General features: G+C 38.6%; 1 protein-coding gene across 1 annotated transcript; it reads left to right on the forward strand.

Moving 5' to 3' along the window:
• Window positions 1–2,513: 2,513 nt before the first annotated feature.
• On the forward strand, window positions 2,514–7,674 carry LOC104533049 (DNA mismatch repair protein Msh2-like; the record flags this gene model as incomplete). Its single annotated transcript, XM_010178414.1, has 5 exons — window positions 2,514–2,668; window positions 3,088–3,366; window positions 3,700–3,846; window positions 4,982–5,131; window positions 7,541–7,674. Coding segments are annotated over 5 exons (865 nt in total), but the record flags the coding sequence as incomplete, so codon positions are not given.
• Between the last annotated feature and the right edge of the window lie 3,778 nt (window positions 7,675–11,452).

Consider the following 11,452-nt stretch of genomic DNA (forward strand, 5'->3'; position numbering starts at 1 on the left):
ATGATCCTTGTGGGTTCTTTCCAACTCACAACGTTCTATGATTCTACATTGGACATAAATTCTCTGCAGGGTCATTTTTCAAAGCTGGGAACCTTGTTCGGGGCGAGAGAGCCCAAGGTGCTGCTGTGCTTTCCCTGCTCTAGGTCACTGTATAGCGGCTGGGGAGCACCCCGGGTGTTGCTGTTCTCAGTGTCAATGAATGTGGGAAGGGAGGTATTAAAAGGTCTCTGGATTTTGTTGTCTGCTGTGATTCATTGCTCCTTTGAAGGAGGCATAACTGAATGCCAGTCTTTATTCTTCAGCCTCTCGCAGCTTTGAAATGATAATTAGTAGCCACTCTGAGTAGGATGCATGTGAGGGATGTAGGTGTACAAACGTAGGAAGGTATCTATGGCAGAGACCGCAGCTCTGAGTGTATACTTCTCTTTACAGAAGCTCGTACTGCAGGGCTGTCAGATGTGGATAGTTAGTTGAACACAACACATTGCATACGTTAGCAGCAGTTAATAATGTTTTTTCCAGAGCATTGATAGATTTCCATTTGGGGAAATGATTGTGTGACATTTTCTGTCATAGCTGAGGGCTGGGCTCATACAGTTCTATAGTGCAGGCAACAGATAAACAATGGTAACTGAAGGCTTGACTAATGATGGCCTGCAGAAGTAAATAATGTATTTAATCATGTATTGCATAAGATTTTCTCTTCCATCCACTCCCTGTTACTTTTTATTTGTCTCTCGGTATGAGATGTTGGAACTTGCAGATCTCGGATGTGAGAGCATTGAGATAAATTATCTTGTCAGAAGAGGCAAACCTTAGTATTATCCTTAATCTCGAGGAACATAATGTTGCAAAGATATTGGCTCATGCCTTGCAAAATAAACTTGATTGGAACCTGTTTGATTTTTTTTTTTTTTTTTTTTTGGTTCACTGGCATTGAAAAGAGAATGGCAATCTCTCATGCTTTTCACTTTCTATTGCAAGTGATGAGCTAATATGTTAACAAACAAAGCTCCTCAAAACAAAAACACCCAAACAAAAAAACCATCACCCAAAGCACTACCCTTCCTCAAAGCCACAAAAGAAAAAACAAAACTTGTGGAGAAGTTGTAGAGCTTGATAGTTTCAAGTGTAGAATTTGATATAACTTCCAGACTAGAAGCACATGCCAGCAGTATTATTTTTGTGTTCCATTTAAAAGTGATCATTTCGCAGATGTGAACCTGTGGCTATCAGCTCTGGTTTTAAAACAATGCAAACTATAGTCTTATCTGGCATATGCAACGAAAACTTGGCATAAAACTACATCTTCTGCTTTTGGGACAATTTCAAAGCACGGATCAGCTTCAGCTGCCCCATGCTTGCCTTTCATGTAGTCTCAGCTGAAAAAAAGAAAAATTCTGTTTTGTTGGACAGTTTTGTACCGGGAAAGAGAACTAAATTATGTGGAATTATTTTTTTTTATCTGCTTTCAAAAAAAAGTCTTGCTAGAGATTTGAGGAAAGAGGTGGAAAGATAATGAAAAAATCCTGTTTAAAATAACCTATACGTTCTTAATAGTGTGGAAAGTTGCTCTTTAACATCTTTCACATAAAGGGAGGAAGAGCATCAATGTGATGAAGGCATGCTGCTGAAAAAGGGGATGTGATGATCTCTCTCTATTGCTTGGACTTACTTTATGTGTTATCTAGCTCTCATGCTTCTGACACCAGTCTGAGTTAATTCAACTTGCCGATCTGTCAGAAAACTTAATATATCTCCCCGAGACCCCAGTTTGTTTAGTAGTGGAATTATCTTATTCTGTGAGTAGGCTGGTGGCAGAGGGGGCGTGGGAGGTAGGAGTAGTACTGCTCCTCTTGGCAGCTGTACAGCATTAAATTTGTTCAGCTGTATCATCTGCCTGCACCCTGGTAGGAACAGAAGCAAAAACTTTGTCATTTAGGCACTTTCTAAGTTAGGTTTTAATGTAAACTTTTAAATTTCTTAAAGAATATGCTGTTTTTACAGTATATATTGTGATAAAAAGGAAATGTCTTGGCATGTGCTTCTTGCCATCTTCTGAGTGTGCATAGGGTGACACTCTGTTCTGTCAACAGAAGTGGCTTATCCAGGAAAGAGGTGATGTTATCCGGAAGGAAAACCTGTAGCAGGCTTCCATCACTCATTAGATTAAAATGTGTGAAGCATTAATTAGAAAAACAAAGCAAGAATATTTTAAGGAGAGAGGAAGGGTGAGAGGAATAGATCTCTCTGTATATTTTTATGTATAGATTTAGTGAAATTTGGAAATGAACATTGTTTTTATTTGGATATGGAGTATGCTTTCTTCATTCTTAATATTAACCAGCTGAATGTTGTGGGTTTTGTGTTGTTTCATGGATTTTACATGTGTGTGTCTTTGATATTAGAATAGTGTCCTTCCTGAAGGCTGTTCTTGGGGATTTTGATTACAGAAAATAAACTTTATGAACAAATTCAGGTATTTCATAATTTTCCTTTTTCTGTTTTTGTAGGAACTCAGAAGCTTGAGAGTGTTGTGCTTAGTAAAATGAACTTCGAATCTTTTGTGCGAGATCTGCTTCTGGTTCGTCATTACAGAGTTGAAGTTTACAAGAACAAAGCAGGGAGTAAATCTGTCAAAGAAAATGACTGGTATTTAGCATACAAGGTACAGTTTTCAACCTTTCTTAATAATTGTGAGGTTAAATTAAAAAAACAAACAACAAAAACCCCGTAACTCTTTCCTGAGTCCTTCAGCTTGGAGTTTTGGCATTTCCAGGAACTGACATTGGTGGCATGATGGTAAATCGTGCAGCCTATTATATATCCCTGTATTTTCTACTGCTTTAAGCCTGGAAGAGCTTCTTCTGTATCTTTGACATAGGTTGGGAAATAAAGGAAACCTGAAGTAGTTCACTTTGTACAGATGATATGTAAAATTTTAATGGTTAAAATAATAGAACAGCTGTATATTTTATATTAATTGACTGTTCAGTACTTAGTTTAATTAATTGTTGTCCTTTTTAAATTAAGAAAAGTATGTGTGTATATACACACTCTTTAAAAGTATATTTCTTTTCTAAATAGGGTTCTCCAGGAAATCTCACCCAGTTTGAGGAAGTTCTCTTTGCCAACAATGATATGTCAACGGCCATTGGGGTTGTGGGGGTTAAGCTGTCTACTGCTGATGGACAAAGAGTAGTAGGAGTGGGGTATGTCGACACTACGCTGAGAAAATTGAGTGTCTGTGAGTTTCCAGATAATGATCAGTTCTCAAACCTTGAAGCTCTACTGGTTCAACTAGGACCGAAGGAGTGTGTGCTGCCAGGAGGGGAGACTGCAGGAGAGATGGGAAAACTACGACAAGTAAGGGAACGTTGTGGCTTACAGTTAGACAAACCTTTATGTAAAAAGCTGTATTGTAGCTTATTTGCTAAGCTCAATGATTTATGGAAAAATGAAGGAGCAATGTGTTAATTTGAAGAAGTTTTGATTTATGCATACAAAATATATGATTTGTCTGTTGTCTCATTTGCATTTTAATCAGAAGAAGTTGTTCTGAGGGTAAAATCTTGTCTGTCATTCTGTCTGCAAGCTAGCAGTAAATAAATATTTCTTCAGGGTTTGCTTCTATGTCATGAACATCTGTCCCCTAAATATTGAAAGTAATTGATAACTGTGTGTGTTCATGGACAACAGGTCATTCAGAGAGGAGGAATCCTGATTACAGACAGGAAGAAGGCAGATTTCACAACAAAAGATATTGTTCAGGATCTCAATCGCTTGTTAAAAGGCAAAAAAGAAGAACAAATGAATAGTGCAGCGTTGCCAGAGATGGAAAAGCAGGTGAGCACAGAGCAATGTTTAGGGTGCTCCTGTTTTTTAGAAGCAGGGTTGTGTTTGCCCCTGTTGTGAGCTGATCTCCTCTACCCTCGCTGGTCCTGTTTTATACTGGATTCCCATACTTCTGGGCAAGTATATTGTACAACCCATGGTATATTAAGCTTCATTCTTGCTGAACTGTTTAGTAGTTCTGCTCAGCTCAAGTCTGTGTTAAAGTTGGATTCCAGGGGTCCTGGAAAAAAATGAGAAAACCATTATCTCTTTAAAGTAGTAAACTCTGGTAAGCAAAAAGACTGTACACAAGAGGTACTTCCTATTCATAGTCTATCTACCCTAAGGACTGAAATACAGTACTTTGATTATTTTGCATGTCAGGAAAATTGGTATTTGAAATCAAAGTAATGTTTATGATAATGTTTGTGTTTTATATCATCTCATGGTTCAAGCGTATGATTTAGTGCCTGCATGTGAACTCAGCATGTTTGTTCTTAGCTGCAAACGAGGTAATTTGCTTGAGATAAACATGTCCTAATTTGTTTTAAAATGCCCTTCACTGCTGATGCTCACTGCAGGTGTAAGGTACAGAGTTATTCTCCCTTAATGTGTTATTTCATAACAGGTTAAAATTGTTTGAAGTGTGTTGCAGCTGAACAAGTCTGTCATGTTGCTCCCTCTCTTTTGTGCTGGCACTAGCGTTTGTAAGGCCATGCAGTGAGTCAGATCAGATCCTTGTTCTGGCTGAAAACTAACCCTGAAACCATGTCCTGAGATGAACCATGATATCTCATTTATCTGCAATAACTTGTTTGTGTTCCTGAGCCAGAAACATCCTGATAACAGCTTTGGAAAGCTGTCGAGGTGTGCATTTCACATTTTGTTTGTCAGATTATGCAAATGTATAGCACGTTGTTCTTGCACCTACCTAGAAAGACGCTGCAGTGCCATAGCATGTCCCTGTGGAAATGAAGTCTTGTCAAACAGGATGAGTCTGTCATAGCCCTGCTGGAACTGACATGGCTCAGCTTTCCGTGATTGTAATTTTCTAGGGGCATTTATCAAATACTCCCTGATTCAGGAGTCTTTCTAACTAGAACGTGATGTGTTTTGGTTTGTTTTTTGTTTTTTTTTTTAACTTTAGGTTGCTATTTCATCTTTGTCAGCCATTATCAAGTTTTTGGAGTTACTGTCAGATGAGTCTAATTTTGGACAATTTGAACTGACTACTTTTGATCTTAGTCAATATATGGTTCTAGATAATGCAGCTGTTCAAGCCCTCAATCTTTTTCAGGTAAGAAATGCATGCTTGAATTGGTAAGTGTTTTGCAATATATCTACTTAGCTGCTTGATAAGTAGCCTGACTGCCCAATCACAACTCCCCACATCCTGATTTATGGCAACTTCTACATTTTAGCTTTGTTTTCAGCTGCTCCTGTACAGTGTGTGTTTTAAATGCTGTTAGCCACTGTTACCACCTTTTTTGTTTGCTTGCTTTAAGTGTAGAAGAGAAGATCACCAAGGAGGTAGGAACTGGCCACAAACAAGTGTCTACGTAGAATGCAGATATGGGAGGAGACTTAGAAATACCTCATGGTTGTAGCTGCTGCGGAATCTGGCTAAGCAATGGGGGGAATGCTTTGTCTTTCCTTGGTTTTAGTTAAAGAAGTCCACATCTTCAGTGGCAGGAGCAGACTTGGGTATGGGAGGGGAGGAGAGTTCTGTAGTTTTGTGGTATGATAGTGAACTCCAAAGCACAGTTGCTTTATACAGTAGTGCTATTTTGGAGAAAGAATAGAAGCCTAATTTAGATAGTATTAGAGGAACAGGAAGCATATGGCAGGAGCACTGTTGTTAATGGTGGAAAGGGAGGGCTGGCTACAGCAGACAGGGCAGTGAACAGACAGGACTTAAGAACATTCTGAAAGTGCCATGGCATGCTAACTGGCCAGTGTACATTTTACTTTTTACGTGCATTTTCTACAAATCCAAGCAGGTTACCAGTCTTCTCCACACTTACCACCACACCTGTTTTTCTGCTTTGCCCCTTTTTATAGTTGTAGGAAAATGGGGACTCAAAGTAGTGTATTATATCAGCTTTTTAACTTTTGTTTTCATATTAGTAAACCCTGCTTAATGATCTTTGCTTGAAGCTAATCTGCTTGAGTTTCAGGTTTATAGGAAGAAATCACAAATATGATCCCCTGTTTACCTTAGAGGGATTTCTGGAGGAAAAAAAGAGCATATATTCAGCATCTGAGCTGTTTTACTCTGGAGAGAGATGCTCTGATTTTTATTTTATTTTTTTAATTTCCTGATTCTGTGCCACTGTCTAGGGAATGAAGCAAAAGTTGTATCTCTTCTCAGGCTTTGTGGAGGTGTTCTAGGAAGTTCAATACTGTCTTAGTTAGATCCCTTTATAAGTCCTTGCAGGTGATAGGTGTTTTGTGATAGGAAATACACTGCCTTGTCTCTCTTTAGGGGCTGTTGTGAGCTTTGGAACAAGGGCTTTGCCATGTAGCAGGAAGCTGCATGGTTGCCTGTTTGGCAGGCTGTCTGTGGGGAGGGTTTTGGGCAGGCACTAAAGCAAAGGCAAAATATTTTGTAATTTGAATTGCTCTGTGAGGTGTGTGGGTAAAGTTCTTACGGTGCAGCAGATGCAGTTGATTATATGAAACTGTAGCCTTCCAACTTGGATGTGCTGAAGTAGGTTATTTTAGTATAATGTATGTACTCTGTGACATTATTGGGTTCAGAAGTTTTCTATATGTAATACTGTCCAGAACACTGAAAATTGGCACATCCACTTTAGAGGTTAGATTCTCCAGGGGTTAAATGTGTCAGTATACCTTCTCACTGCATTCATTTCCTGTTCTGGTGATCTAGTTCCACGTCCCAGTTGTTTACAGGAATCAAGACCTGCTCCTGGTTGAATACCTGCCTGCTGTTTTAATTGTAGGTGTTTTTGGGTAGAGAGGGTTGAGATTTTTATTTCAAAGTTAAGAGCTGAAACAAGCTTGTTTGCTGTTTTTTCAATTTTAAACAATATTTTTGCTTCCTAGTTGTTTGTGCAAAAACCAAACAAAACCCCAAGAAAAATGGCCAAGAAGCTGCCTTAAGTCCAGTTGATATAAAACCTAAATTATAGATAGTAAACTATAATTGAACAGAGTAAGTTTAAGAGATCTTTATAGTACTCCAAAGATGATCTGGGCAAGCTCGAGAGAATTTGGCTAACTGTGTTCTCTCCCATTGCCTCATTCTGTTCTGTCCCTGTCCCCACCCTGGCACCCCCCAAAGACCTCCAACTGAAACCCTGAACCCAAGTCCTGTTTCTTGCTGCTTTTTTTTGATGGACAGGAGCCCTATTTTTTGACCTTAAAAAGGGCAGACTAGCAAATATCTAGGTATATATATGCCCTTTTCCTAATCAAAGGGCAACCTGCCCAGTGACTAGGTGTGTTTCTAAGTTTGCTGTTCAGTCAGGAGTAATTTCAAAATAGACAAGCCTATTCCTTGTTTGCCTTGTTCTGGGGATCAGAGTGGAACTGCTTTAATGCTGTGCTATTTCATTTGCCTTTTTTGATGGATGCCAACTTGAATAGAGAAAAAGCACTGATCTGTTCCTTCCTAGGTACCAAAGTTGAGTGCCATTCACTGGGTGTCAGTAAACTTCAGTAACTTTATTTTTTCTTCCTCCAGAGTTCTGTGGAAAATGCTAATACTGCACAGTCTCTAGCTGGTTTACTAAATAAATGCAGAACCCCTCAAGGACAAAGACTAGTTAATCAGTGGATCAAACAACCACTTATGGACAAGAATAGAATCGAAGAAAGGTAACAGTGTTATGTATTTGATAGACTTACACAAGTTATTAAGTATTTTATGGAAGGGTCTTTCTTTTTAAGCACAGAATACTACAGCGAAGAAATAATGGTGGTGGAGGTTTTTGTGTGCTATCCTGTAACACGTTGTAGTTAGAGCAGAAAGTGTTTTTCCCTGAGGTTAGAATTGTCAGTTTATTGGCAGGTCAAATGCTTTTTGCAGTGACGACATGTCAAAGAGGAGGTATGATGTGTTTAGATGGTCAAATGATTCATGCTGTAGGCTAGGGCAGTGTAGCAACAACTTCTTAACTATTATATTGCAAATGCTCAAACTGTAATAATATTTCGATGTCACTTCCAGTTTACCAATGCCACTGCCACTCCCCCCTAAAAACACTACAACAACAGCAAAAAAATCCCAAGTAATTGAATAGTTGTGACCTTTTTGTATTTCCAGGAAAAAAAAGCTGCCTTTGGTTGCAGTGGGGCACTCTTACCATGTCTTGCCTAGATATTATGGCCCAAATATGAGTCATCTTTTTCTTCCTTACCCTTTCATACTGCTGCCTGTCACCAGGCATCTGCCCGACCAGTAGACAGCAGTATCAGTTGATACAAAACTTTAGAGAATCTGGCAAATCTCTGCTGAGAACATAGAGATAATTCTCAATCCTTCAGAAAGGAAAACCTCAAAGGCCATACTCCTACTGTGTGTGTGTGGTGTGTGTGTATCTCTTGATCATGTTCAGGGTGCAAAGAAAAGTTACACTTTTTTAAACTTCATGCTAAATATAACTATATTTTTATCATCTAAAACCACACTTCATGCAACTCAAGTGAATGGCAGGTTAATGCATTGCAAAATGTATAGTAATGTGTATCTTGAGAAAGAGGCCAGAAAAGTGAGTATAACTTTGATACCTTCTCTGAGGCTTATATTTCAGATAAGGCATTGCAGATATGTCTGTATATGCTGTTGGATTTTAGCGTGGATCACTACTTCCAAAAAAGAAATTTTGGCTTGGTCACATTGATGTTTAAAGAAGTTATGCAAAGAGTAGTTTTCTCTGTAGATTTTTGGAGACTGAGTTATTCTGCTTCTTTTTAACAAATTTTTCTACTCTTTCTAATTATTTGCAGAATGGTGCCTAGTAGCTTGATCAGAGCACACCTAGAAATGTTATTAATGTGACACTGAAATATTTGTCCCTGGGTTTATTGAATGCTGTATCTTACCCTTACGTGTGTTACAAGAGCTTTCATCCTTAGTTCTTGATTATGTGCCCACGATTATCTACTGTCTGGTTTGGATCCTAAGATCTGCACCAACTTTAGTTTTATGGTTATGTTGGTTTTAAGATTTTGAAAGTTATTACTGCAATTTGTAGTTTTCCTATGTCAAAGTGAACATTGGCATTTTTAACTTTTGTTATCAGACTTGTTTGCTCATTACTGCGCATCAGAAGTCCTGCAAGTTTGGAAGTGAGACAATGTTTTCTTTATAAAGCCGTGGTTAAATTATAGGCAGAAAACGTAACTTGACGTGTTCTGTAGAAGTTATGATAATCTTTGCATTTTGTGTTGCGTGGTTCTGTATGGCTAATGTTGACTGCTTTCAGGAAAGGCTGTTCTTTAAAGGGGGAGGAGAGTAATTCAATGGCGTTAAGCTCTTAGTGACGCTTGTAAAGGTTGGTGTATCCAAGTGTTACGCGGTTGAAAGAGGTTCACTGGATCACCTCCTGTATCTTGTTCAGCCACAGAATCACTGGGGTTGCAATTTGTTAGAAGTAGTTTGTTTAAATCTGTACTGTGGGACACTGAAATACTGTAGTATGACTATTCAGTTTATTCTGCAGCATAGCTAAGCTTGTCTTAATACTTGCTTTCAAATACTACTTTGGTGAATATAATTCTTTGGCTTTGGGTTAAAAGCCAGTTTGACTCGTAAACTGCTGGTGTGCCGTTTTCCTAATATTAATGGTGTTCAGAGTGTGTAGGACTGTTCTTTTAATCCAAAGGAACAAGCGTAATAAGAGAAACTGTTAGTGGAACTGATGAGATGTACTGACAGATTCAAGTATCTTTGGAAAGCTTTGCGGTTGCCAAGTTGTTTTCTATATGCTCTACTGTATATTGTGACTGTTTTTAAGAATTACAAACTGTAATTTAGAGCATATAGATAGTTTGAGAAGAAAACAGCTGGGCCTATGTTCCTTTGCTGTTGATGGAAAAGCAGTGCTTCCTTTGTCATTACGGTGAGTTACTATTTCTTAGTTTGAAGTGTACCACATCAAAGCATCCCATTCAACACTAACCAGTGCAAACCTGTTATGAAACTAGGCTAAACCACCCAGGTTGGACTGATGTTAGATGACAGTGTTTTGGAGTAAGCCTGTTGTTTTGCTTATTCAGGAAGTATTTTAACTTAATTTTTATTCCAGTAGTGTAGAATTGGATGTCTGACCGTTTATTTAAAATACTTAAAAAGTTAGACACTTGCAACCCTCTGCTAGGACCTGTAGGTGGTGCAAGTCATCTTTTGGAGCTAAATACGTAATCTTTCAGCAGTTTGTAACCTGCAGTGTGTTGTTAACATTTATGGATAAATAGAACACAGTGTTATGTCACTAGTCCATATTAACCATAGATACAGTAACAACACAAATTAATGTACATAGTCCATATGCTTCAGATAAAGTAATGTTTATCTACTGGAACAGCTCCTAAATAACAGCTCCTAAGAAAACAGGGGCTCCTGATACTTCTCTGTCTTGAAAAATGTGGGGTTCTGACCATGTCTGGCTGATTTTCCATGATTAAAAAAATAATTATCAGTCATAAGTATAAAAGATACAGCCCTACTTCTCCCATGTGGTGTGTTCAGAAGGTAAGTTTGTCAGGTTCTTGCTCCTTGCCTTGTAGTCAGCATATTTTTGAAATTAAATTGTAGTTGCAGAGACAGGAAGTGCAAATACGTCTATTAATTATGTAACACAATTGACTGTAATACAGCAAGCAACTCCAGTATGTAATATTTGTCTTTCAGATACTGAAAGGTCTGAGAAATGTGTCAGAATGTAAAATAATGCTTGTTATGCTCTGACAAGGGAACTCATGCTGAATATATTTAATTTTTTTTCTATTTTGAGAAGGAGCCTCAATCTGACAGTGACATTTGTGCACAGCACAAATATGGAATTCCACCTGACTTTTTTAGTCCTAATGGCATAATGTGGCCAAACCTTTTAGACATCTGTCCTGTAGTAGAAAAGGTGCAGGGGTCTCAGTTCCAGAGGAGTTACAGGCTGTACTCTAACGTTACTTGTTCTGATTCAAGCCTGTTTTGAGCTTTTCTCGTGCATTCCTAAATACTACACTGCGTGGGAGCTAAATTGTAGAAACCAGTCCTATCTCTGGTAGGGTCAGAAAGTAATAGATTCAGGGTGCTTGAGGTGAATAAATGACTAGTAGGGTAAAATTTCCAAGTTTCTAGAACATTCTCAGGAATCGGTCTTGAATGGCAATTAAAGTAGTAGCTTGTTTAAAAATGAAAAAAAAGCCCAACTTGTTGCTAGCTAGTGTAGGCAGGCTTGCATGCCTTTGCAGTGCTTTATTTAGTAATAAGTTAACCTAACATACGCTTTCTCTAGCAGATAAAGGGAGGGACAGAGCGGGGTGATGCCTGTGGGACAGCTTGGAAGCCACGTGACTGGGGGCTTGTCTCACGTGTGCCCAAATATGCAACATGAGTGAGGAACGGCCAGGTGAAATGAGAGGTGTCTGTGTG

The sequence above is a fragment of the Antrostomus carolinensis genome, unplaced genomic scaffold (genome assembly GCF_000700745.2).
Source record: "Antrostomus carolinensis isolate BGI_N321 unplaced genomic scaffold, ASM70074v2 scaffold41010, whole genome shotgun sequence".
In the NCBI taxonomy this organism is placed as follows: domain Eukaryota; kingdom Metazoa; phylum Chordata; class Aves; order Caprimulgiformes; family Caprimulgidae; genus Antrostomus; species Antrostomus carolinensis.